The sequence below is a fragment of the Nomascus leucogenys genome, chromosome 22a (genome assembly GCF_006542625.1).
Source record: "Nomascus leucogenys isolate Asia chromosome 22a, Asia_NLE_v1, whole genome shotgun sequence".
NCBI lineage: Eukaryota > Metazoa > Chordata > Mammalia > Primates > Hylobatidae > Nomascus > Nomascus leucogenys.
Genome location: NC_044402.1, coordinates 127,549,290 through 127,572,054, shown reverse-complemented (window position 1 = coordinate 127,572,054; position 22,765 = coordinate 127,549,290). Strand labels below are relative to the sequence as shown.

General features: G+C 36.0%; 1 protein-coding gene across 1 annotated transcript in view; it reads right to left on the bottom strand.

Annotated features, from left to right (window-relative positions):
• RHBDD1 (rhomboid domain containing 1) overlaps positions 1-22,765 on the bottom strand; it is a 161,931-nt gene that overhangs the window by 69,672 nt on the left and 69,494 nt on the right. The window contains exons 4-6 of the mRNA XM_030802701.1: positions 21,312-21,400; positions 19,305-19,367; positions 13,863-14,006 (exon numbers count right to left, since the gene is read on the bottom strand). Of these exons, the coding sequence (XP_030658561.1) occupies positions 13,863-14,006; positions 19,305-19,367; positions 21,312-21,400 (296 nt within the window). The remainder of the gene's footprint in view (positions 1-13,862; positions 14,007-19,304; positions 19,368-21,311; positions 21,401-22,765) is intronic.

Here is a 22,765-nt window from a genome sequence, read left to right as displayed (position 1 = left end):
CAGATACATAATTTGCAGATATTTCCTTCCATTCTGTGGGTTGTATGTTTACTCCGATAATTATTTCTTTTGCCATGCAGAAACTCCTTAATTTAACTGGCCCCCATTTATTTATTTTTGTTTTTGTTCATTTGCTTTTGGGGTCTTAGTCATAAATTCTTTGCCAAGGCCAATGTCCAGAAAAGTTTTTCCTAGGTTTTCTTCTAGAATTTTTATGGTTTCAGGTCTTAGATTTAAGTCTCTAATTCATCTTAATTTTTTATATGGTGAGAGATAGGGATACAGTTTCATTATTCTGCATGTGGCTATCTAAGTTTCCCCAGCACCATTTATTCAATAGGGTGTCCATTCCTCAATTAATGTTTAAGTTTTGTTGAAGATCTGCTGGTTTTAAGTATTTGGCTTTATTTCTGGGTTCTCTATTCTGTTCCATTGGTCTTTGTATCAACTTTTATATCAGTGCCATGCTGTTTTGGTTACTACAGCCCTGTAGTGTAATTTGAAATCAGGTAATGTGATGCCTCCAGAGTTGTTCTTTTTGCTTAGGACTGCTTCGGCTATTCAGGCTCTTTTTTGGTTCCATACAAATTTTTGGATTTCCATTTCTGTGAAAAACAGTGTTAGTATCTTGATAGGAATTGCACTGAATATGTAGATTGCTTTAGGCATTATGGTCATTTTTATGATACTGATTCTTCCAATACTTGAACATGGGACATACATTTGTTTGTTTGTATCATCTATGATTTCTTTGAGCAGTATTTTATAGTTTTCCTTGCAGAGATCTTTCACTTCCTTTGTTAAGCTTATTCCCAGTTTTTTTTTGGCTTTTTTTTGTTTGTTTGTTTGTTTGCAGCTATCATAAAAAGGGCTGAGTTCTTGATTTGATTCTCAGCTTAGTGGCTGTTGGTGTATAGCAGTGCTACTGATTTGTATATATTAGTTTTATAACCTGAGACTTCATTGAATTCATTTATAAAATCTAGGAAGTCTTTTGGAGTCATCTTTTGGGTTTTCTAAGTATACACTCATATCATCAGCAAACAGAGACATTTTGACTCTCTTCTAATTTGAATGTCCTTTCTTTCTCTTGCCTGACTGCTCTAGCTAGGACTTCCAGTAATGTGTTGAATAGAGTGGTGAAAGCGGGCATCCTTATCTTGTTCCAGTTCTTAGAGGGAATTCTTTTCACCTTTTCTCCCATTCAGTATGATGTTGGCTGTAAGTCTGTCATAGATAGCTTTTATTTTGTTGAGGTATGTTCCTTCAATTCCTAGTTTGTTGACATTTTTTATCATAAATGGATGCTGGACTTTAGCAAATGCTTTTTATGCATCAATCGAGATGATCATATGGTTTTTGTTTTTAATTCTGTTTGTGTGATGAATCACATTTATTGACTTGTGTATGTTGAACCATTCCTGCAACCCTGGGATGACACTCATTTGTTCATGGTAAATTATTGTTTGGATGTGCTGTTGGATTCAGTTTGCTAGCATTTTGTTGAGAGTTTTTGCATCTACGTTCATCAGAGACATTTGTCTGTATTTTTCTTCTTTTGTTATGTCCTTTCGTGGCTTTGATGTCATGGTGATACTGGCTTCATAGAATGAGTTAGGGAAAATTCCCTCTTTCTCAGTCTTTTGGAATAGTTTCAGTAGGACTGGTACCAATTCTTTGAATGTCTGGTAGAATTTGGCTGTGAATCTGTCTGGCACTGGGATTTTTGTTGGCAATTTTAAAAATTATGGATTCAATCTCACTGGTTGTTATTGGTCTGTTCAGGATTTCTATTTCTTGCTGATTAAAGCTAGGAGGGTTGTATATTTCCAGGGATTTATCCATTTTCTCTAGATTTTCTAGTTTGTATGCATAGAGGTGTTCACAGTAATCTCAAATGGTCTTTTGTATTTCTGTGGTGATGGTTGTAATGTCTCCATTTTCATTTCTAGTTCAGCTTATTTGAATCTTCTCTCTTCATGGTTAAGATAGCTAACGGTCTATGATTTTGTTTATCTTTTCAAAGAGCCAATTTTTTGTTTCATTGATCTTTTTTGTTGTTGTTATTTCTGTTAATTCTTCTCTGATCTTTTTTATTTCTTTTCGTCTTGTAGCTTTAGGTTTAGTTGGTTCTCATTTCTCTACTTCCTTGAGGTATGACATTAGATTGTCAATTTGTGATCTTTCAGACTTTCTGATGTAGGCATTTAGCCCTATGAAGTTTCCTCTTAGCACTGCTTTTTCTGTATCCCAGAGGTTTTGATATCTTGTGTTACTATTATCATTCATCTTGAACAATTATTTAACTTCCATCTTGATATCATTAACCCAAAAATCATAAAGGGGCAGATTTGCTTAATTTCCATGTATTTATCTGGTTTTGAGGATTCCCTTTAGAACTTATGTCTAGTTTTACTCTGCAATGGTCTGAGAAGATATCTGATATGATTTCAAGTTTTTTACATTTTCAGAAATAGACTGACGTAAGCATATTCAATTGTTATTTGAAAAAAGTACAAAGGCAATTCATTGGAGAACTGATAGTCATTTTGACAAATGGTGCTGAAATATTTGGAAGTTCACAAGCAAAAAATGAACTTTGGTTCATACCTCACATCTTATATAAAAACTAACTCAAAATGGGCTATATATCTAAATGTAAATTTTAAGACCATGGAACTCCTAAAAGAAAATGTAGCAGAAAATCATGGTCTTGGGTTAGGTCAAAAGATTCTTAGATACAACACTAAAAGCTTGACACACTGATAAATTGTGCTTCATCAAAATTATAAACTTTTGTGCCACAAAAGATACTTTTAAGAGAATGGGGGGAAAAAGCCACAGACTCTGGGAAAATATTTGCAAATCACCTATCTTATGAAGCACTTTTATTCAGAATATATAAAGAATTCCCTAAACTCAATGATAAGAAAACAAACAATCCAATTAAAAGTAGACAAAATAATGGAACAGAAACTTCAGCGCTGAAGATATACAAGTAGCTGATAAACAGAAACATCATTAGTCATTAGAGAAATATAAATGAAAACTATAACCTCACACCTATTAGAATGGCTAAGATAAAAACAACTGAAAATACCAAATGCTGGGAGAACCGAGAGCAACTGGAACTCTCATATACTGCCAGCAGGAATGAAAACTGGTACAAACACTTAGGAAAACAGGCAGATTCTTATAAAGTTAAACATAAATTTACTACGTATAATCCAGAAACCCTACTCCTATGTGCTTACCTAGGTGACATGGAAACTTATATTCACACAAATTCCTGTATGTAAATTTTTATAGCAGCTTTATTCGTAATTGTCAAACCTGGAATCAACCCAAATATCCTTCAACTGGTGAAAGGATTAAAAACAAAAAAACAAAAAAAAGTCTGGTATATCTATACACTAGAGTATAATTCAATCATAAAGGAAAAAAAATTATCAATATAGTTAATAGAAAGAGATGAATCACAAATAAACCTTGCTAAGTGAAAGAAGTATGACCCCTCGAAGCTAAATATTGTGTGATTTCATTTATATGACATGCTGGAAAAAGCAAAGTTAAGGAGATGGAGAAGAGAACAGTGCTTGTTGAGGATCAAGGGTCCAGGGAGGTTGACTACAAAGGGAGTGATGAGTAATTTTCTGGAGTGATACAACTGTGCTGTATCTAAATTGTTATGATAAACCACTCTATGCTTCTGTCAAAGCTCACATAAGTGTACACCACAAGGAGTAAATTTCACTATAAATTTTAAAGAATAAAAATATTAACAAGGAACCCAAATAAATAACTGATAGGTGATCAGTTATTATACAGAAGTGCATAATACAAGACTAATACTTAGCCTTGTAAAAAAATTACCAAAGACTACAAAAACCATTACTTGAAAGGTTTTCAAGTAATTTTTAGGAAACAGGATATTCGTATGGTGACACAGTATCACTTCATGTGGAACTTGCAAAGAGCAAAGGGAAAATGTACCTTTGCAACAGAGAGATTTGTCAGTCACTTTCTGAAACTAGTAACCAAGTATTAGTGGGATGGCTTGACACAGTGTAACTCCTGACCTGATGCAATCTGAAGAACACAGCATTACCTATGACATTTTCTTGCTAAAAATGTGTAACTCAAATCCAATTAATCAAGTCCTCAAATATAAGTGCCAATATTTACAGAAATACAGAGAACTAACTATTTAAATACACCATGAAGAAATAATCAGACACCTACCATTCAATGAGACTGGTGTCCTGAAAAATTAAATCATAAAAAGGGCATAGTATGGTTTTTATATTAAAAAGAAATAATCAAATGCAATATCAGAATCTTGAAAACCCGAACATAAAAGATACTCTTTGTGAAAATTAGAAAATTTCATATTTGGACTAAATGTTAGGTGTTACTAGGGGATTCCTCCTAATTTTCTTTGAAGTGGCCATCATGTTGTAGATAAATAGTACAATGGCCCTTATTTTTAAAAGATAAACATTGAAGGATTTAGAGACAAACTAACAGGATGTCTCCAACCTGTCAGAGGGTTCAGCCCAAACAATTCTAGTTTCTCTCTTCTATCCTCCCTCCCTCTCCTCCTCTTCCCTTTCCCCTCTCAAACACATATACACACAAACACACAAACTCTACATTCAAATAAATTTGGGAAATACTGCAAACCATACCTCCTTGAATATCCACAATGACACTGGTATACTACTTATGATTCTAATTAGCTCTGCAATTAAGAAACCAATTAATTACATATTTTCCAAGCTTATTTGACCACAGAATTTTATTCTGAATGAATGTTTTGAACAGCACATGAAACTAGTTTCAAGGAAACAGGTCTAAAAAGACTCTTGAAGTGCCTTATACAGTAACTGACCATGGCAAAGGAAGCAAATTTTATCCTATAATAGTATATCCAGCGAAAATATCCTTCAAACATGAAGTCAAAATAAAAAATTTCCCAAGAAAAGCTGAGAGATTTCATCAATGCCAGACATGTCCTACAAGAAATGCTAAAGGGAGTTCTTCAATCTGAAAGAAAAGGATGTAAATGAGCAATAAAAAATCATCCGAAGGTACAAAACTCACACAGAAAAACAGAATAAAGGGACACACTGTAACTGTGGTGTGTAAACTATTCATATCTTGAGTAGAAAGAGTATAAGGTGAACCAATCAAAAATAATAACTACAACAATTTTTCAACCATAAACAGTATAATAAAATATAAGTAGAAACAAAAGCTAAAAATCAGGGCGACAAAGTTAAAGTGTAGAGTTTTTATTCATTTTCTCTTTGCTTGCTTGCTTGTTTGTTTATGCAGTCAGTGTTGTTATCAATTTAAAAAATAGGTCATATTAATTTCAAGCCTCATGGTAATCAGAAATCAAAAAACATACAACAGATACACAAAAAATAAAAAGCAAGAAATTAAAACATACCTCCAGAGAACATCACTCACTAAAACGAAGACAGGAAGGAAGGGAAGAGGAAAGGGAAGACCACAAAACAACCAGAAAACAAATAACAAAATGGTAGAAGCAAATCCTTACTGAACAATAATAGCATTAAATGAAAAAAGACTAAATGACACAGAGTAGAATGAATATAAGGTCCAATGATCTGTTGCCTACAAGAAACACATTTCACCTATAGAGAATGAAAATACATATAGAGGCTGGGCACAGTGGCTCACACCTGTAATCCCAGCACTTTGGGAGGCCGAGGTGGGCAGATCACAAGGTCAGGAGATGGAGACCATCCTGGCTAACATAGTGAAACTCCATCTCTACTAAAAATACAAAAAATTAGCCAGGTGTGGTGGTGGGCACCTGTAGTCCCAGCTACTCGGGAGGCTGAGGCAGGACAATGGCGTGAACCCGGGAGGTGGAACTTACAGTGAGCCGAGATCACACCACTGCACTCCAGCCTGGGCAACAGAGTAAGACTCTGTCTCAAAAAAAGAAAAAAAAAAAAAAAAGAAAGAAAATACATAGACTGAAAATAAAGAACTGGAAAAAGATACTTCATTCCAGTGGAAACCAGTAAAGAACAGGAGTAGGTATGCTTATATCAGACAAGATAAAAACTATAAAAAGAGACAAAGAAGGTAATTATATTATGATAAAGGGGTCAGTCAATTCAGAAGAAGATATATTAATTATAAATATATATGCATCTAACACTGGAGCACCCAGATATATAAAGCAAATATTATTAGAACTTAAGAGATCGATCGATCCCAATACAATAATAGCTGGAGACTTCAACACCCCACTTTCAGCAATGGAAAAGTGTTCCAGAAAGATGCTTAACAAAGAAACGTAACACTTAATCTGCACTATAGACCAAATGGACCTAATAGATATTTACAGAACATTTCATCCAACAGCTGCAGAACACACATTCTTTTCCTCAGTACATGAATAATTCTCAAGGATAGACCATATGTTAGGCAACAAAAAAGTCTTTAAAAAAGTTTAGAAAAACTGAAATTATATCAAGTATCATCTCTGACCACAATGGAATAAGATTAGAAATCACTAAAAGGAGGAATTTTGGAAACTATACAAATACATGGAAATTGAACAATATGTTCCTAAATGATCAGTGGGTTAATGAGGAAATTAAGAAGGAAATTCAAAAATTTCTTGAAGCAAATGATAATACAAACACAACATACTGAAACCTATAGGATACAGTGAAAGCAGGACTAAGAGGGAAGTTTATAGCAATAGGTGCCTATATCTAAGAGGTAGAAAAACTTCAAATAACATAATGATTCATCTTAAACCACTGGAAAAGCAAGAGCAAACAAAACAAAAAAATAGTAGAAGAAAAGAAGTAATAAAGAGTACAATTAAATGAAACGAAAAAAACAATACAAAAGATTCATGACAAAAAGTTGTTCTTTTGAAAACATAAACAAAATCAACGCACCTTTAGCCAGGCTAAGAAAAAAAGAGAGAAGACCCAAATAAAAATGAGATTAAAAGTAGACATTAAAATCTATTCTACAGAAATTCAAAGGATTGTTAAAGGCTACTATGAGCAACTGTATGCCAATAAATTGGAAAACCTAGAAGAAATGAATAAATTCCTAGACACACACAACTTACCAAGATTAAACCATGAAGAAACCCAAAACCTAAACAAACCAATAAAAAGTAATGAGATTGGTGCCATAATAAAAAGTTTCCCAGCAAAGAAAAGCCCTGGACCCAATGGCTTCACTGCTAAATTTTACCAAACGTTTAAAAAGGAATTAATACCAATCCAACACAAACTATTTTGAGAAATAGAGGCAGAGGGAATAATTCCAGACTAATTCTATGAGGCCAGTATTATCCTGATACCAAAACCAGAAAAAGGTATCAAAGAAAACTACAGGCCAATATCCCTGATGAACATTGATGCAAAGATAATAGCAAATTGAATTCAACATATTAAAAAGATCATTCATTATGACCATTTGGGATTTATCCCAGTGATGCAAGGATGGTTTAACATAAGCAAATCAATCAACGTAGTACACTATATCAACAGATAAAAAAACCATATGGTCATTTCAATTGATGCTGAAAAAGCACTTGATAAAATTCAACATTCCTTCATGACAAAAAAACCCTAAAAAATGAGGATAGAAGGAATATACCTCAACACAATAAAAGTCACATATGACAGACCCACAGCTAGTATCACGTTGAAAGGGGAAAAACAGAAAGCCTTTCCTCTAAGATCTGGAACATAACAACACCACCGTTATTCAACATAGTACTGGAAGTCCTAGCTGGAGCAATCAGACAAGACAAATAAATAAAGGGCATCCAAATTGGAAAGGAAGAAGCCAAATTATCTCTGTTTGCAGGTGGTATGGATCTTATATTTGGAAAAACCCACCAAAAAACTATTAAAACTGATACATAAATTCAGGAAAGTTGCAGGATACAAAATCAACATACAAAAGTCAGCAGCATTTCAATATGCTAACAGCAAACAATCTGAAAAGCCAAGAAGGTAATCCCATTTAAAATAGCTACAAGTAAATACAAGTATTTATTTACAAGTTGTTATTTGTTTATTATTTATTTATTTAAATACAAATATTTAAAATAGCTACAAGTAAAATGAAATACACAGGAATTAACTTAATCAAAGAAGTCAAAGATCTCTACAGTGAAAACTATAAAATATTGATGAAAACATTGAAGCAGACACAAAAAGTGGAAAGATATTCCATGTTCATGGATTGGAAGACTCAATATTGTTAAAATGTCCGTACTACCCAAAGCAAACTACAGATTCAATGCAACCCCTATCAAAATACCAATGACATTCTTCACAGAAATAGAAAAAGTAATTGTAATATTTACATGGAACCACAGAACACCAAGAATAGCCAAAGCTATCCTGAGCAGAAAGAAGCAAACTGGAAGGATCACATTACCCCACTTTGAATTATACTACAAAGCTATAATAACCAAAAGACCATGGTAATGGCATAAAACCAGACACATAGATCAGTGGAAGAGAACAGAGAACCCAGAAACAAATCCATACATTTATGTTGATCTCATTTTCAACAAAGGTGCCAAGAGAATACATTGGGGGAAAGGACAATCTCTTCAATAAATACTCCTGGGGAAACTGGATATCCATATGCAGAAGAATGAAACTAGACCCCTATCTCTCACCATATGCAAAAATCAATTTGAAATGGATCAAAGACTTACATCTAAGACCTCAAACTATGAGTCTACTAAAAGAAAATGTTGGGGAATCTCTCCAGGACATTGGATTGGCAAAGATTTATTGCGTAATACTCCACAAGCACAGGTCAAAAAGCAAAAATCAGCAAATGGGATCACATCATGTTAAAAGCCTTCTTTACAGGAAAGGAAACAATCAACAAAGTGAAGAGACAACTCACAGAATGGGAGAAAATATGTGCAAACTATCCATCTGACAAGAGTCTAATAACAAGAATATATAAGGAGTTCAAATAGCTGCTTATATATAGGATAAAACCTAATAATCGAATTTTTAAACTGTGCAAAAGATCTGAATAGACATTTCCCAAAAGAAGGCATACAAATGGCAAAAAGGCATATGAAAAGGTTCTCAATATCATTGATCCTCAGAGAAATGGCAAATCAAAACTACAATGAAACATCATTTCACTCCAGTTAAAATGGCTTTTATGCAAGAGACAGGCAATAACAAATGCTGGCGAGGATATGAAGAAAACGGAACCCTTGTACACTTTTGGTGTGAATGTAAATTAGTACAACCACTATGGAGAACAGTTTGCAGGTTCCACAGAAAACTAAATGTAGAGCTACCATATTATCCAGCAATTCTACTGCTAGGTATATGCCCAAAGAAAGGAAATAATTATATCAAAGAGATATCTATATTCCCATGTTTACTGTAGCACTATTCATAGTAGCCAAGATTTGGGAGCAACCTAAGTATCCATCAACCGATGAATGAATAAAGAAAATGTAGTACTTATACACAATAGAATACTATTCATCCATTAAACAAAATGAGATCCTGTCATTTGCAACAACGTAGATGGAACTGGAGGTCACCGTGTTAAGTGAAATAAGCCAGGCACAGAAGGACAAACTTTGCATGTTCTTATTTATTTGTGGGAGCTATAAATTAAAACAAACTCATGGAGATAGAGAGTGAAAAGATGGTTACCAGATGCTGGGGTGGAGGATGAGCAGAAATGAAGATGGCTAATGGGTATAAAAAATTATTAGAATGAGTAAGATCTAGTATTTAATAGCACAACAGGCTGACTACAGTCAACGTTTTTTTTGTACATTTAAAAATAACTGAAAGAGTAGAACTGGATTGTTCTTAACACAAAGAAAGGACAAATGCTTGAGGTGATGAATACTCCATTTACCCTGATGTATTATACATTGCATGGCTGCATTAAAATTCTCATGTACCCCATAAATATATACACCTGCTATGTACCCACAGAAATTAAAAATAAAAAAAAAATAAATGTAGTGAGATGAACAAACTAAGTAACTCTCTGCTAATATATAGCAAATTATTTTTAGATGCACACTGGTAACTTATAAGTCTTTGGATTATATGTTAAAATTATTTTCTATTTTCCTAATAGGAGTTAGTATTAATTACTTCATTGCATGAGTTCTTTACATGCTGATTATATTAATTCTTTGTCAAAGTTTTCATTGGTCTATCTTCCACAATTTTTTCATTACTTTTCTGTTTAGAAAGTCCTATATTCAAAAATCATCAATTAACTATTAACTTTTATGATTTCTTTTCTTTTTAAAATTATTTATTTTTATATTTCATTCACTGTAATTCAAAATCCTAACCAAGGCCACTCTGTTTCAGATGTACTAAGTGGCCATTTGAGAGACAGTTCTACATACTTTTGTGGTTTTTCATGAATGGAAAGAAGAGACTGCTTTAAATTCTGAAAATACATGTGTAGGAGGAAGAAAAAAAAGAAAGAAAAAAAACTATGATTTTGTTAAAATAAAAGGTCAGATAGCAAAAATAATTCAGCACAAACTCTGGATCATTTAGTCCTAGCAATCTTCTACTGTGAGGAGTTTTAGAACTTAACTCCATACTCACAAAGTAGAAGCTAGATTTTTTCAGACTAAGCAACTAGTTAGACAGAGGTAGAAACAAAACCCTTGACTTCAAAATAATCTCAGAAATACTCTTCTCACCAAGCAAGTCGTATAGCATCTGATGTGTAAAAATCTTTTTTTTTAAGTAAAAGTAATTCTTAACTTCACTGAAATGTTTTAAGGATAAGAAGAAAAAACATAAAATAATTTAAAATAGGGGTAGTAAAAAATTTTAAGTTGTTTCTATTTCTGTTCAGTATACTCTCGAGTTACTTTTACAAGAAGTTTTTTTAAGAATAAGATTTAAATTTGTGAAAAATCAACACTAATATCAGATGACTTTCTGAAATCTCTCAAGGTAGCCTGTGTCTTTTTTTTTCTTTTTGCCTGTTAGTATATATTTCAATACCATTTATTGTTAAACAGGAAAAATTAATATTAATGACATATTAACTTGATAATAAACACATTCTTTATTAAGGAAACATCTCAAAAATCTACTCCAACTTTCTTCTGACTCCCTAAATGTAAGCCCTTCCTTTGTACCTAGATTCAAGTCTGTAAAATTGCTCCAAAATCACCAGGGCCATCAGAGGATGCTTTCATCTACAGATCTTCCAAGCTCATGTCTCTGAGCCCAAATTACTGAAGGAAGCCATTATTTTCTTTCCCTTTCTAAAAAAGACACCTGTACTACTAGTACTAACTTCCTGTATAATTACTGATGGGGGCATATAGCAACCCTTTAGAAATAAAACGACAAAAGGTAAGCTTGTCTTGCATTTCCTTTCTCTTACTACATTTAACACGGGAGGTTTTCTGTGTCTCACATTCAAATATTCTCACTCGGGCTGCCTAATTTTTCCCTCTGATTTTTCATCACTCTTTATGAAGGCTTGCTACTTTAGAATATACATTTTCTTTACAGAAGATAATAATCAGACGATGTCCCCCAAATATAAGTCCAAATCTTTCCTATCATGCTGTGTTCTTTGGCTCTTTTGACTTTACTTGAAGTTAGCCTAGAAGGGGATAGAGATAGGCTGTATGAAGTCCATGCTGAGAAGTTTTGCCCTGCCCTACTTGTCCTGTAATATTTCATGGATAGCCCAGTGGTGATTAAACCCCTGTGTGCACAGGAATAACCATGAGAATTTGTTAAAAATACAGGCTGTGGGGCCCTTTCCCCAGATTTCAGGATTCCATGGCTAAGGCATGCTTTTGTATGATTGTGATACTGGCAGTCCATTTACTACATGTGTTACAGTGATTACAAAAATGGCTACAATTCTCCACCTCTCCCTCTATCCATAACCATTGCATGTGACTTTGCTGTTCCTCCAAGAGGTGAAGACTATCTCCCTATCCCATGAATCTGAGCTGGTCTTGTTACCTGCTTCAGTAACAGTATACAGAATGCAGTGGAACTGACATTGTGCCAGCATAAGACTTGTTTATTTCTGCATTCTCCTGTAAACCTTATGCTGCGGCCTGGTGAAGGAGCCCAGGCTAGCCTGCTGGATGAGGAATGAGGTGTGGCGTAACACCACCATCAGTCAGGCAGGCATGTAGAAGAAGCCACCCTAGAGCAGCCAGACCCCAGCAGACCAGCGCAGACACCTTAGCTTGCTAGCCAAAATCAGCTAAGCCCGGCCCAGCTGCTTCACATACTCATGAGCAAGAATAAATGTTTACTGTTTTAATCCATGAGTTTCAGGGTGATTCTTTACACAGTGATAGATTACTGATATGTCATCACAGTTCTGAAACTCTTCACCTGAGAAATACAGATTTATGCCTTCCTCTCCACTTCCCCTGCCACCTTCATAATTTAGGCTTTCCTTTCTTGTTCAGGTCACTGCAATATAGTCTTCCAACTTGTCTCCCGCTTCTTGTCATTCCCCACCTCCATGCACACAGTTGCTGCTAAGACTGTATTCCTTGAAGTCAGAAATTATATTGTGATAATTTATGTACCCTCATCATCTAGCATAATGCTTGGTACCCAACTAGTGCTCAATCTTGTTTGCAGAACGACTGCTACTACCAGATTCTTATAACAGAGCTCTGACTACATCAGTCTCCCATGCAGAGCTCTATTGGCATTTATACCACACACTAAATCCACTTTCCAATTGGCCTATTTAATTCTAGGACCCCTGTGATCCGGCCCCAGCCTAGCTTCCCACTCTTCTTCCCTTTCTTCTCTTATTGTCCATTCAAAAGTGAGGGCTGGCGGAACATGACCCTAACTTCTGTGCTGAGACTCAAGACTTCTGCAGAGAATGCCCGTCCACAGCTCTGCAAGTTCTACACATTCTTGAAGGTCCAACTCAAACGCTGTCTCCTCTGTGAAAATCTGATAGTTCTAGGTATGAAAAAGGTCACCATCTTCTCCCTACCTCTAGCACTTAAGCTTGAGCCTCTCTTAGTCACCTGATGCTAGATACCTGTGTGGTATCACATCTAGTAGGCATATGCCCAAACACAGATTAACTTTTTGAGGGTAGGTTCCACCTTTTACCACTCAGTGTTCCCTAGTGTACCTACCATTGTACATGACACATAAAATTTTAACAAATGCCCTTTAAATGAATAGTTCATTTTTAGTCACTACTCAAACAATAAAAACAGTAATACCCAAATTCATAATCTAAACCTAGAACAAACATGGCAGAATATATACAGTGTTTTTTCAGATATCGGTTTGTAAAAGAATCTCCTGAAAAGCCTGTTCAAAATACAAATTTCTAGGCTCTACCTCCAGACAGATTGGTTCAGCAGAAGTCAAATCCGAGCTTGAATTCTTAGCCTATGTGATGTTGAGGGAGATTTGTGGGAGGTTTATGGGCAATATTTTGATACTTAGTGACATTGAGCCTTCTTTACAAATATGAATTCCAAAGAAAATCTTTTTTTATCACGCATCTAAGAATTTTAAGTTTCTTGACTTTAATGCCAAAGCATCAAGTACAGCAGGCCTATAAAAGAACCACTTTAACAATACATACACAGTCTGTCACCTTATTAGCTTAGGTTGCTGGGAACATGGCATCACACCCCATTCTTTGTAATCACAATCTGCACACATTTTTCATGTACATATCCTTTTTCTGAACTATTTAACATTTAATTTGCTACAAATAGCCCTTTTTCAGGCTACCTCACCACATGAGGTATGCTTTAAAATAACTGAAGGGCACAAGACTCCTACCTTGGTCCCAGAGGCTGGCTCGTAATGCTCTCTCGAGCTGTTCTTCTTCACTCAGTCCTGCTGTGTACGTGTCATAGTTCCTGGGTGCTTCTTCATAGTGATCCGGCCTGCCATGCGGATAATAATCCTGATATCCAGAGCTGCCTACAGGCACAAGGAAAAGGTTCTAGAACACAGCTATGGACTGTTGTTTTATACTTCCTGTTTTGTATAAGCAAAGACAAGCAAGTAAGGCATAACATTATTTTAGGTATAATAATTATCCTGAAAGTAAGAAAAGATGCCAAACGGTTATCATCTTGTCACTGTATCCTCAGTGCCCACCATGGGGCTGGACATGAATGAGTCCTTATGTGCTAATGAGGAAAGGAGATATTAATTCAGAGGGTAGACAGAAGTCCTGGGGAAGAGACTGGAATGAGCTATTGACATATGGAGTGGATTCTTCCAGCTTAGAGCTATTCAATACTTGGAGAGTTTCCAGTGAAGTCCTGGCTTGAGTCAAGAGAAAGGTGGAAACAATAGCTAATAAAGCCTTATTGTCTTGTTGCTCTGTACAATGAGGGGAAGAGCAATGTTTCATACAGATCCCACAGAATACTTCAGACAATAACAACATTAAGATCCAGCCAATTTCTCTGTAATTGTAATTCTATGTCAGAGATTATAGTTCCCTCCCACCAACAAAATGGTTTCTAGATAAAACAAGAAAGAAGAGACAACTTCAAAAAAAAAATGGTTGCTAGATAAAACAAGAGAGAAGAGACAACCTGGTCATTAAATAATGCTTTAGGTACCAAACTTAGGTACACCATTAATAAAGGTCAATAACAGGGAAAAGTTCATTTTTGCAAGATATTTCCATTGATCTTTTCAGTTTGAGTTTATTCCTTACATTTTCTTTAACTGCCAATAGTTAGAGAATTTGTTTGTAAGAGATTTTTGTTCCCCACAGAAGGTTACCAATCTCATTCTGGCATAAAGAGAGAGAAGTGAAATAGAAAAATTTTTTTCTCTTCTTTCCTGCCATTATTATATTCTTTGAAGTTGATGTTTCAAATATTTAAATAATGTGGTTTGGGTTGTTGATGAAGATTCCTAACCTTTACTATGAGTCTTTGTGACAGATCTCCATATTATCCCACAGAGTACAGCAGTACAGGCCTGAGTTAGAGCTTTAATAAGGCTACAGAAAAAAAACACAATCCAGCCAAAAGAGGAACACTGAATGGCAGAATCTCATCAATTGAGATTTCATGCTCAGAATTTCTGATAGTTGGTCTTGAGACTATTTTAAAATTTACTGTTGTATTCTTTATGAATATTTTCCTTACATGCAGGATTAAAAGGGAAACTATAAATCATCAATCTAGTAGACTTCATTATCATATAAACAACGAATGACAAAACACACTAGTTTTTTATATAAATATTGGTCATGAAAAGTAGTTGTGTCTATTGATATTTTTAGGACAGCTTTATTGATATATAATTGACATCCATACAATTTATCAATTTAAAGTGTACAACTCAGTGGTTTTTAGTATATTTTAGAGTTGCACCATCATTACTACAATCAATTTTGGACATTTTCATCATCCCCAAAAAGAAATCTGTACTCTTTAGCTAACAATCCTCACCCTCCCATCCCTTCTCCAGCTCTAAGCAAGCACTAATCTACTTTTTCTGTCTCTACAGAATATGCCTATTCTGGATAGCTCATATAAACAAAATCATGTAATATGTGGCATTTTGTGTCTAGCTTATTTCACTTAGTATATTTTCCAGGTTCATCAATTTTGTTACATTTATCAGTACTTCATTCTTTTTTATGGGCAAATCATATTCCACTGTATGGCTTATACCACATTTTGTTTATCCATGTGTCAACTGATAGACATTTGTACTATTTCTGCCTTTTGACTATTATGAATAATGCTGCTATAAACATTTGTGAGCAAGGTTTTATGTGGACATATGGTTTCATTTCTTTTGAGTATATACCTAGAAGTGGAACTGCTGCGTCACATAGCGATTCTGTCTAACTATTCGAGGAATCGCCAGAATGTTTTCCAAAGTAGCTGTACCATTTTCTATTCCTACAAGCAGTGTATGTGGGTTCCAATTTCTCCACATCCTCACTAACACTTGCTATTATTTGCCTTTTTATTCACAAACATCCTAGGTCATATAAAGTGGTATCTCACTGTGGTTTTGATGACTAATAATGTCGAGTGTCTTTTTATGTGCTTATTGGCCATGTGCATATCTTCTTGGGGAAATGTCTATCCAGATCTTTTGTCCATTCTCAGTGATTGTAAAAAAACTCTTCTAACTTGATTCTATTTTACTGAACGTCCTTGAAAGTAAAAGAAAAAAGAATGATTTAAATAAACATTAAACAAAACTGTTTAGGATTTTGGAGACTAATTCTGAAAAGCTTTGCCCCAGTGTGGTAAATATTAATGAGGATTTACTAAATACCTCCAATAACCCAACTTTCATATTTTCTCTCACCTGTTTCCCATGTCAAAATATTAACATTATTGATATTTAAAATAGGAGAAGGAGACAAGTACATTTTCCAAATCCTCACAATGGCTTAAAACTGAACTTGGATTTTACCATTTTAAATATGAACACTTATTCTTAAACTGGTCTCTATCCAACAGAATCAGAAAAATTCAGCCCCCATTGCTGCATTGGGGAACACCCAACCAGCCAGTTTCAGACCTTGAAGGTAAAGGAGACCGTGGTTTTTTTTTTCCAAATCTTACTTTTCATTCCTTCTCCAAAAAAAAAAAAGAACTTTCACATGAGGACAAATGGTAAAAACGTAATTAATATATCTTCTCCACAAAGAATCAAAGAAAGTGGCAACCATTCTGCAACACTAATAGAGTATTTACAGAGACGCCACTGAATAGAATGGGATGCTTCAGCAATCCCTGCATAGAGAAACTGCCCAATTCCTTATGAATGCCAATTATTTTACTGCAATACAAAAAGTATATTGGGTAATTCCCCACATGGCTCATTATCACTTTCAAACCCCTGTGGAAAGCCATTCTGTAAGATCTAAGCAGCATTTCCACCTATCCACCCCCAAAAATGCTCAGTTAATTCAAAAGCCAAAATAACCCAAGGTCTCTGAATATTTGCTCACCACGTAGAAACTGTATATCTACATAGAGTTTTAATTGCCAGATACACATGCGATGATTTGAGGCAACATTTTCTTGATGTAGAAAAACATTTTTCTTCATGCTATTTCTTATTTTAAAATAATCTGGCAGTTCTTCAATGAAATAAAGTCAACAACTCTAAACATCTGAATATTATAAAAACAAATTTGGTACTTATCAGACAAAACATGGGGAAAGAAAATGGGAAAGTTTTGGTGCCTTAAATCAGAAAGACCAGTATGGTTAAACATTCTATATCATCAATCATAAATCATCAACAGGACCCAAAATCTCATCAGTATCTATTATAATGAGAACAGATCTCCTCCGGTAGGACCAAAAATTTTCTATGGCTGTTTCACTGGCCCAATCAGATGTTTTAAAATCTTCATAATAAACATTCCTGGAAAAACCTAGCAATCAAACAATTAAGATAAATAAATTTAAATTATGTCCTGAGAGGAATACTGGTTTAATTTTTTTTTTTAGTTATATACTTAGGCTCTGTAGTAAAAGAAAATCTGGTTATCATTATTCTATTAACTACTCCATCTGTTCCTCATACACATACCAGGATTTCATGGCAAAGGAGATCAAGAAACACCACCAAGATTAGAAAAATTGGTAACAGCTTTTTAAACATTCATGAGGTTCTTTGACCTATAAAGACTTTTCCAGCTAAGGACAGCCATATTAAGAATAAACCATTACTTGTAAGATATACATATGCTCTCATAAAAGTTCCCTAGATGACCATTAGCATAGCCACCTGGGCTTATGTAGCTCTGCCTTTGAAGAAATCCAATCACTTCAGAGAAGGCATATAACTATGGTAATTTTACAGAGGTTAAAAGAGGTAAAAAGGGCTTTTTATTATTTTCGCCCTTAATTATCTGGTCTGTGTGACTGTGCTTCTTCCATATAAGAAGGAAAGAAGCTGTTCTCTTCAGTTCTCTTTTTTAAAAAATAGAAAATACATCGAGTGCAAAAGAGAGAGAAGACAGTAAGTAGAACTGCCCTATTTTGTAAGGTTAAATTGGCAGAGTGCCAATCTCATATCCTTACACAGTAGAAACGGCAGGATCTAGGAATAAGATTCTATTGGAACACACCTGTATCCACTTGTTTACACATTGTCTCTGGCAGCTTTCATGCTACAAGGACAGGTTAACTAGTTGCAGCAGAGACTATATGGCCAATAAAGCCCTTACTGCCTGAAATATTAGCTGTCCCGTCCTTTAAAGAAAAGGCTGCTAGTCTCAGCTTTAAGCTATAGTGGTCCTCAATTCACATCTTAGTCCATTGGGGATGCTATAACAAACAGCCATAGACTGGCTGGCTTAAGCAACAGAAATTTCTCACAATCTGGAGGCTGGAAGCTTGCGATGCCAGCGTGGTTCTGGTGAGAGCCCTCTTCCAGGTTGCAGACTGCTGACTTCTTGTATCCTCATGTGGCAGTGAGGAAGCTAGAGAGCTCTCTGGGTTCGCTTTTATAAGGACATTAATCCCATTCATTTACCCTCACGACCTAATTTTTTCCCCAAACTCCTACCCTACTAAAATCATCACATTAGGGATTAGGGTTCCAACATATGAATTTGGGGAGGGGCACATTCAGTTCATTGCATTAAGACATGAGTGTTCCAATGGGCATGACTAACACCTGGCTGCTGGGCCTGATCTAAGATACTACTGTGTAGCCACCCCAGACTGGAATGCAAAGGCTTTAGCCTAAAATAGGTCTTATGCTTTTAACAGGAAGTCCTTTCTATCTATTTACACAGACACTTAGAAAAATACGTCCTTCCTCATTAAGTCACATGGCATTTGTTAGAGGCATGCCTATTTTAGCATCTGAGGGTATGCAAGGGTTTCCTGAATATACATGGGATGGGCCCTGGAGAACTATACACCTAAAACCAACTTCTAACACTTTCCCAGCAATAGAGTCTCAGACTGAGACTCAAAGCACCAAGGTCTAATATGGATCTTATCACACAATAGAGACCTCATACCAACCATAGCATGTTTTCATGCCTGAGTTACCTCCTTCCCTGGCCTTCCCTACCAACCCCCACAAATATACTCCCTAGGCTACCCCTCCATCTAGCTTCCAGGCATGTTAGAGGCGCAGTTACATAACATGTGAACGACCCTACCACAGTATAAACTAGTAGTATCCTAAAGTACTCTGTAGAGCTGAACACTATAATTTTAAAAATAAGTTAAAATTTATTAAATGAAATAAAGTGCCTACCTGAACTATTAAAGTAGTATTGCTGTCCTGGGTAACCAACATTGGAGGAAAAACCGCCTAAACCTAAAAGAAACAAACATTTTAATGGCAGCCATAAAGCTTTAAATGCTAATTGTTCCAGTAATTAGGAAGTTCTCTGGGACAAAGCCCAAGGTCATTTCAAATGATTTCTAAACACTTATTAAAATAAACTCCCTTTTGTTTGGGGGCCAGCCCTAACAGGAAAAGAGTGTGTGTGTGTGTGTGTGTGTGTGTGTATGTGTGTCCCTACAGGGAAAGGAATGTGTGTGTGTGTTTGGGGATAGGGAGTGGACAATGAAACCCTAATTTACACTCACTGAAGTTCCTTAGTCTTTGCCTGCCAAAGTACGAAGCCTCGGATTTGATGTCTCTGTACAAGCAGAGACACTCTGGCTAAATGGAGAAACTTTCTCAAACAAGGTGTTAGGAGAGCCATGCTCCTTACCCTTTCTAGGGGACTTCACTCTTTCTTGTCCCTACAGAAGGCAGTAGGACTGTCTACTCAGTCAATTTGGCACGGCTGAATGAAGTGAGAGAGGGAGGGCCAAGGGCCACACCCTCAGGGTGACCCTCCTCTTCCAGGAGGCATCAGGCAGCAGCTTCCACATGCTGGGTCATTTTCCATGGGGTTCCTGTGTCCTTCAATTCTCAGCTCACAGAAAAAAGGCCGAGTTCGCAGGCCATTTGCAAATTGCACTGAGTGTTCTAATTTTCCTATTTAATTTGCTATTGTATTTATTATTTTGAAAATGGAGTGGTGTAGAAATAAGTCTCCACTTATTTTTTAAGGCTTTTAAAACTAAGAGTTTAAATATTGTAATTATGGGGAAAATCCTCTTTAAAAATTAAAGAAAGCACTTGCTTAAATTTCATAAAATGTCTGCAAAAAGCTTTACTAACCGCTTCATCAAGAGACATAGAAAAAAGAAACAAGACATTAAACTCCTGAGAATCATCTCTTTTATCAGTAGTAATAAGTATTAAATTGTATTGAAAATATAAAAACTGGACATTTTCAATAAATGAAGCTCCCATTGCCTCCTCTAAGTACGTACAGTGGAAACACATTAATAAGCAAATACGAGAAAATGAGAATCTGCTTAGATGCAACACAGCCTGTAAAAATCAACCAAAAGTGAACACGACCTGCTAATAAAGGTGCCAGTGCAGTGTCTGGAAAGCTTTCTAATATCATGAATATTATATGGTTCTCAAGAATACCAGTCATCAGCACAAACTGTGAAACAAATTATTTATGGTTCAAGAAAAGGTAAAATAGTCTCAGAAGACTTCCCATGAATAAAAGATGAAATAGTGGAACTCAGTCTATAAAACAAGTGTTTGCAAACCAGTTTTCTTACAAGTCAAAATGAGAATCGCATTTAAAATTAAGAGGTCTAAAAAGTACAAGTATTTCTAAATGAAATATTTTCATTGAGTATCAATTTGAAGGCAAAAACAAAATTAAAAAAAGCAGGAGCTAAGCTTCAAGCAATGACAGACTTGGTTTGGCCATGCATAAATATATGGCTCATCCACAAAGGACCCGGTCATCAGTCTGAATTCTTTAAAATACTGGCCATGCACTTCGGTCCAGGCTTCGTTTTCTTTTTCAACTTTGCCTTGCACGTATATTAATTCATGGACTATTACAGAAGAATGCATTATTTTAAATGCACTTTAGTTCTCTGCATTCTTTAGGAAATCGTGGTTTTCTGCGGGTAGCATTAAGGTTGAGGGTATAAATATATACTGATATTTGTACCCTAAGAAAGTATTAGATTCAAAATTTAAGTTTGCAGCCTCTTTCGTGGAGCAATGTAAGGAACTGCACTGGTTGTTTCACCTTTTGGTTTAAAAAGAAAAACAGGCATATTAGGGAATTCCTGAGCTGAACCACAGGGAAACTTGGGGATGCTTCTGTTCACATTAAAATTAAGATGAACTTCCAACTTGTTGTCATGCCAAAGGTGTTTTATTCTGTACCTGCACATGCTTCCATGATTGTCTTCAGAGGCCCTTGAGTGTACATTAGTCCAACAAGAATCCCAGCCAGATGCCCAGCAAAGGAAGTCCTAGGAGGGAAGGAGACCCTTTGTGAGTGTTTGTTCTGCTGCTGATTAGAGACATTCTGTCTTCTCATTAGCCCAGTGCATGTCAAATAGTCACAGTCTGCAGGCTTTGTTCCACATCACGTCCTTTATGCTAAGCAGCATTTAACTCAGTCCAAAGAACAACATCTCCTACCTTTAAAAAAAGTACAATGAATAACAACCAGCACATGTTTAAAATGCAACACCCCTCCTTAACCAGGGGAAGTGGGTTGTCTCCTCCAGAGCAGTGGAAGCATCTTGGTCAAGTCATTATATCGCTTTCCGTTTTTTTCTGTACCTCTTACCACAAAACATAAATGAAATCAGTTTTCTCTGTTTGGCATTAAATCTGGAATTATCCAGCCATTGTGAGGGATGATGTCTATCTGTGTTATCGCAGGGCAGACTGCTGCAGTTTTCTACACCATGGATGAGTGAAGCAGAGAGCAAGTGAAACTCAGCAAAAGGAACTGAGATGCCCACCTGCATCCACCCAAGTTGTCTTCATATGTATGTTTCAGTCACTCAGAACAAAGAAACACAAATTTAAATTTCAAACTTGAAAGATGAGTTAGGGCATGAAAGTGTTTGATTTAGGGCATGACAGTGGTTTAACTCTTCTTAAACTGGCATCTAAAACCGGCAATCACTTTTAAGATTTATTTTCAGAGGTCTACTTCGCCCCAAGTGGCAACACTCTTTGTGGAGCTCCCTGGCTGAATGACCTCCCACTCAGCCTGAGTTTAAGAAATTACTGGGGATTCTCAAAAAAAAAAAAAAAAAGAAAGAAAGAAATTACTGGGAATTCTCAAAAACCTCTGCATGTTACCACAAACGGGGGGGTCCTACACAACGAGTTGTTCATGCACTTGACCTCAATTTCCAGCTGCCCGCCGCCCTCTAGACACCCCCACGCACACATGCACACATCCATTGACACCTTAAACTAGGCTTTTCTGGGGTGCCACTCCCACTTCCCATTGGTAAAGCCTCTCATACCCCTCCCAGCCTTCCCATTCCTACAGCTACAACCACGCTTACTGCCATCTGGACTATTTGGAAACGCCCAGTGTTGGGCACAGAGTGAACCCCAGATGAATGTGTGTTGAATGAATAAAATAAATGAAAGAAAATCATCCAGCTGGTCTCCCTGCAAGCCAGCTCTTGCTCTCCAGTGCATCCCACACACGGCCATCAGTTATCCTCCTAAGGCAGAAGGCAAGTGGTGTCACTGCCATCCTCTGAAATCCACTGGCTCTCACAGAATACTCCAGTGTGTGTTCAAGCCTTTCCAACACTTGGCCTTGCCCATCTCTGCAAAGTCAGAGGGTGGAGACCTCATCGCCT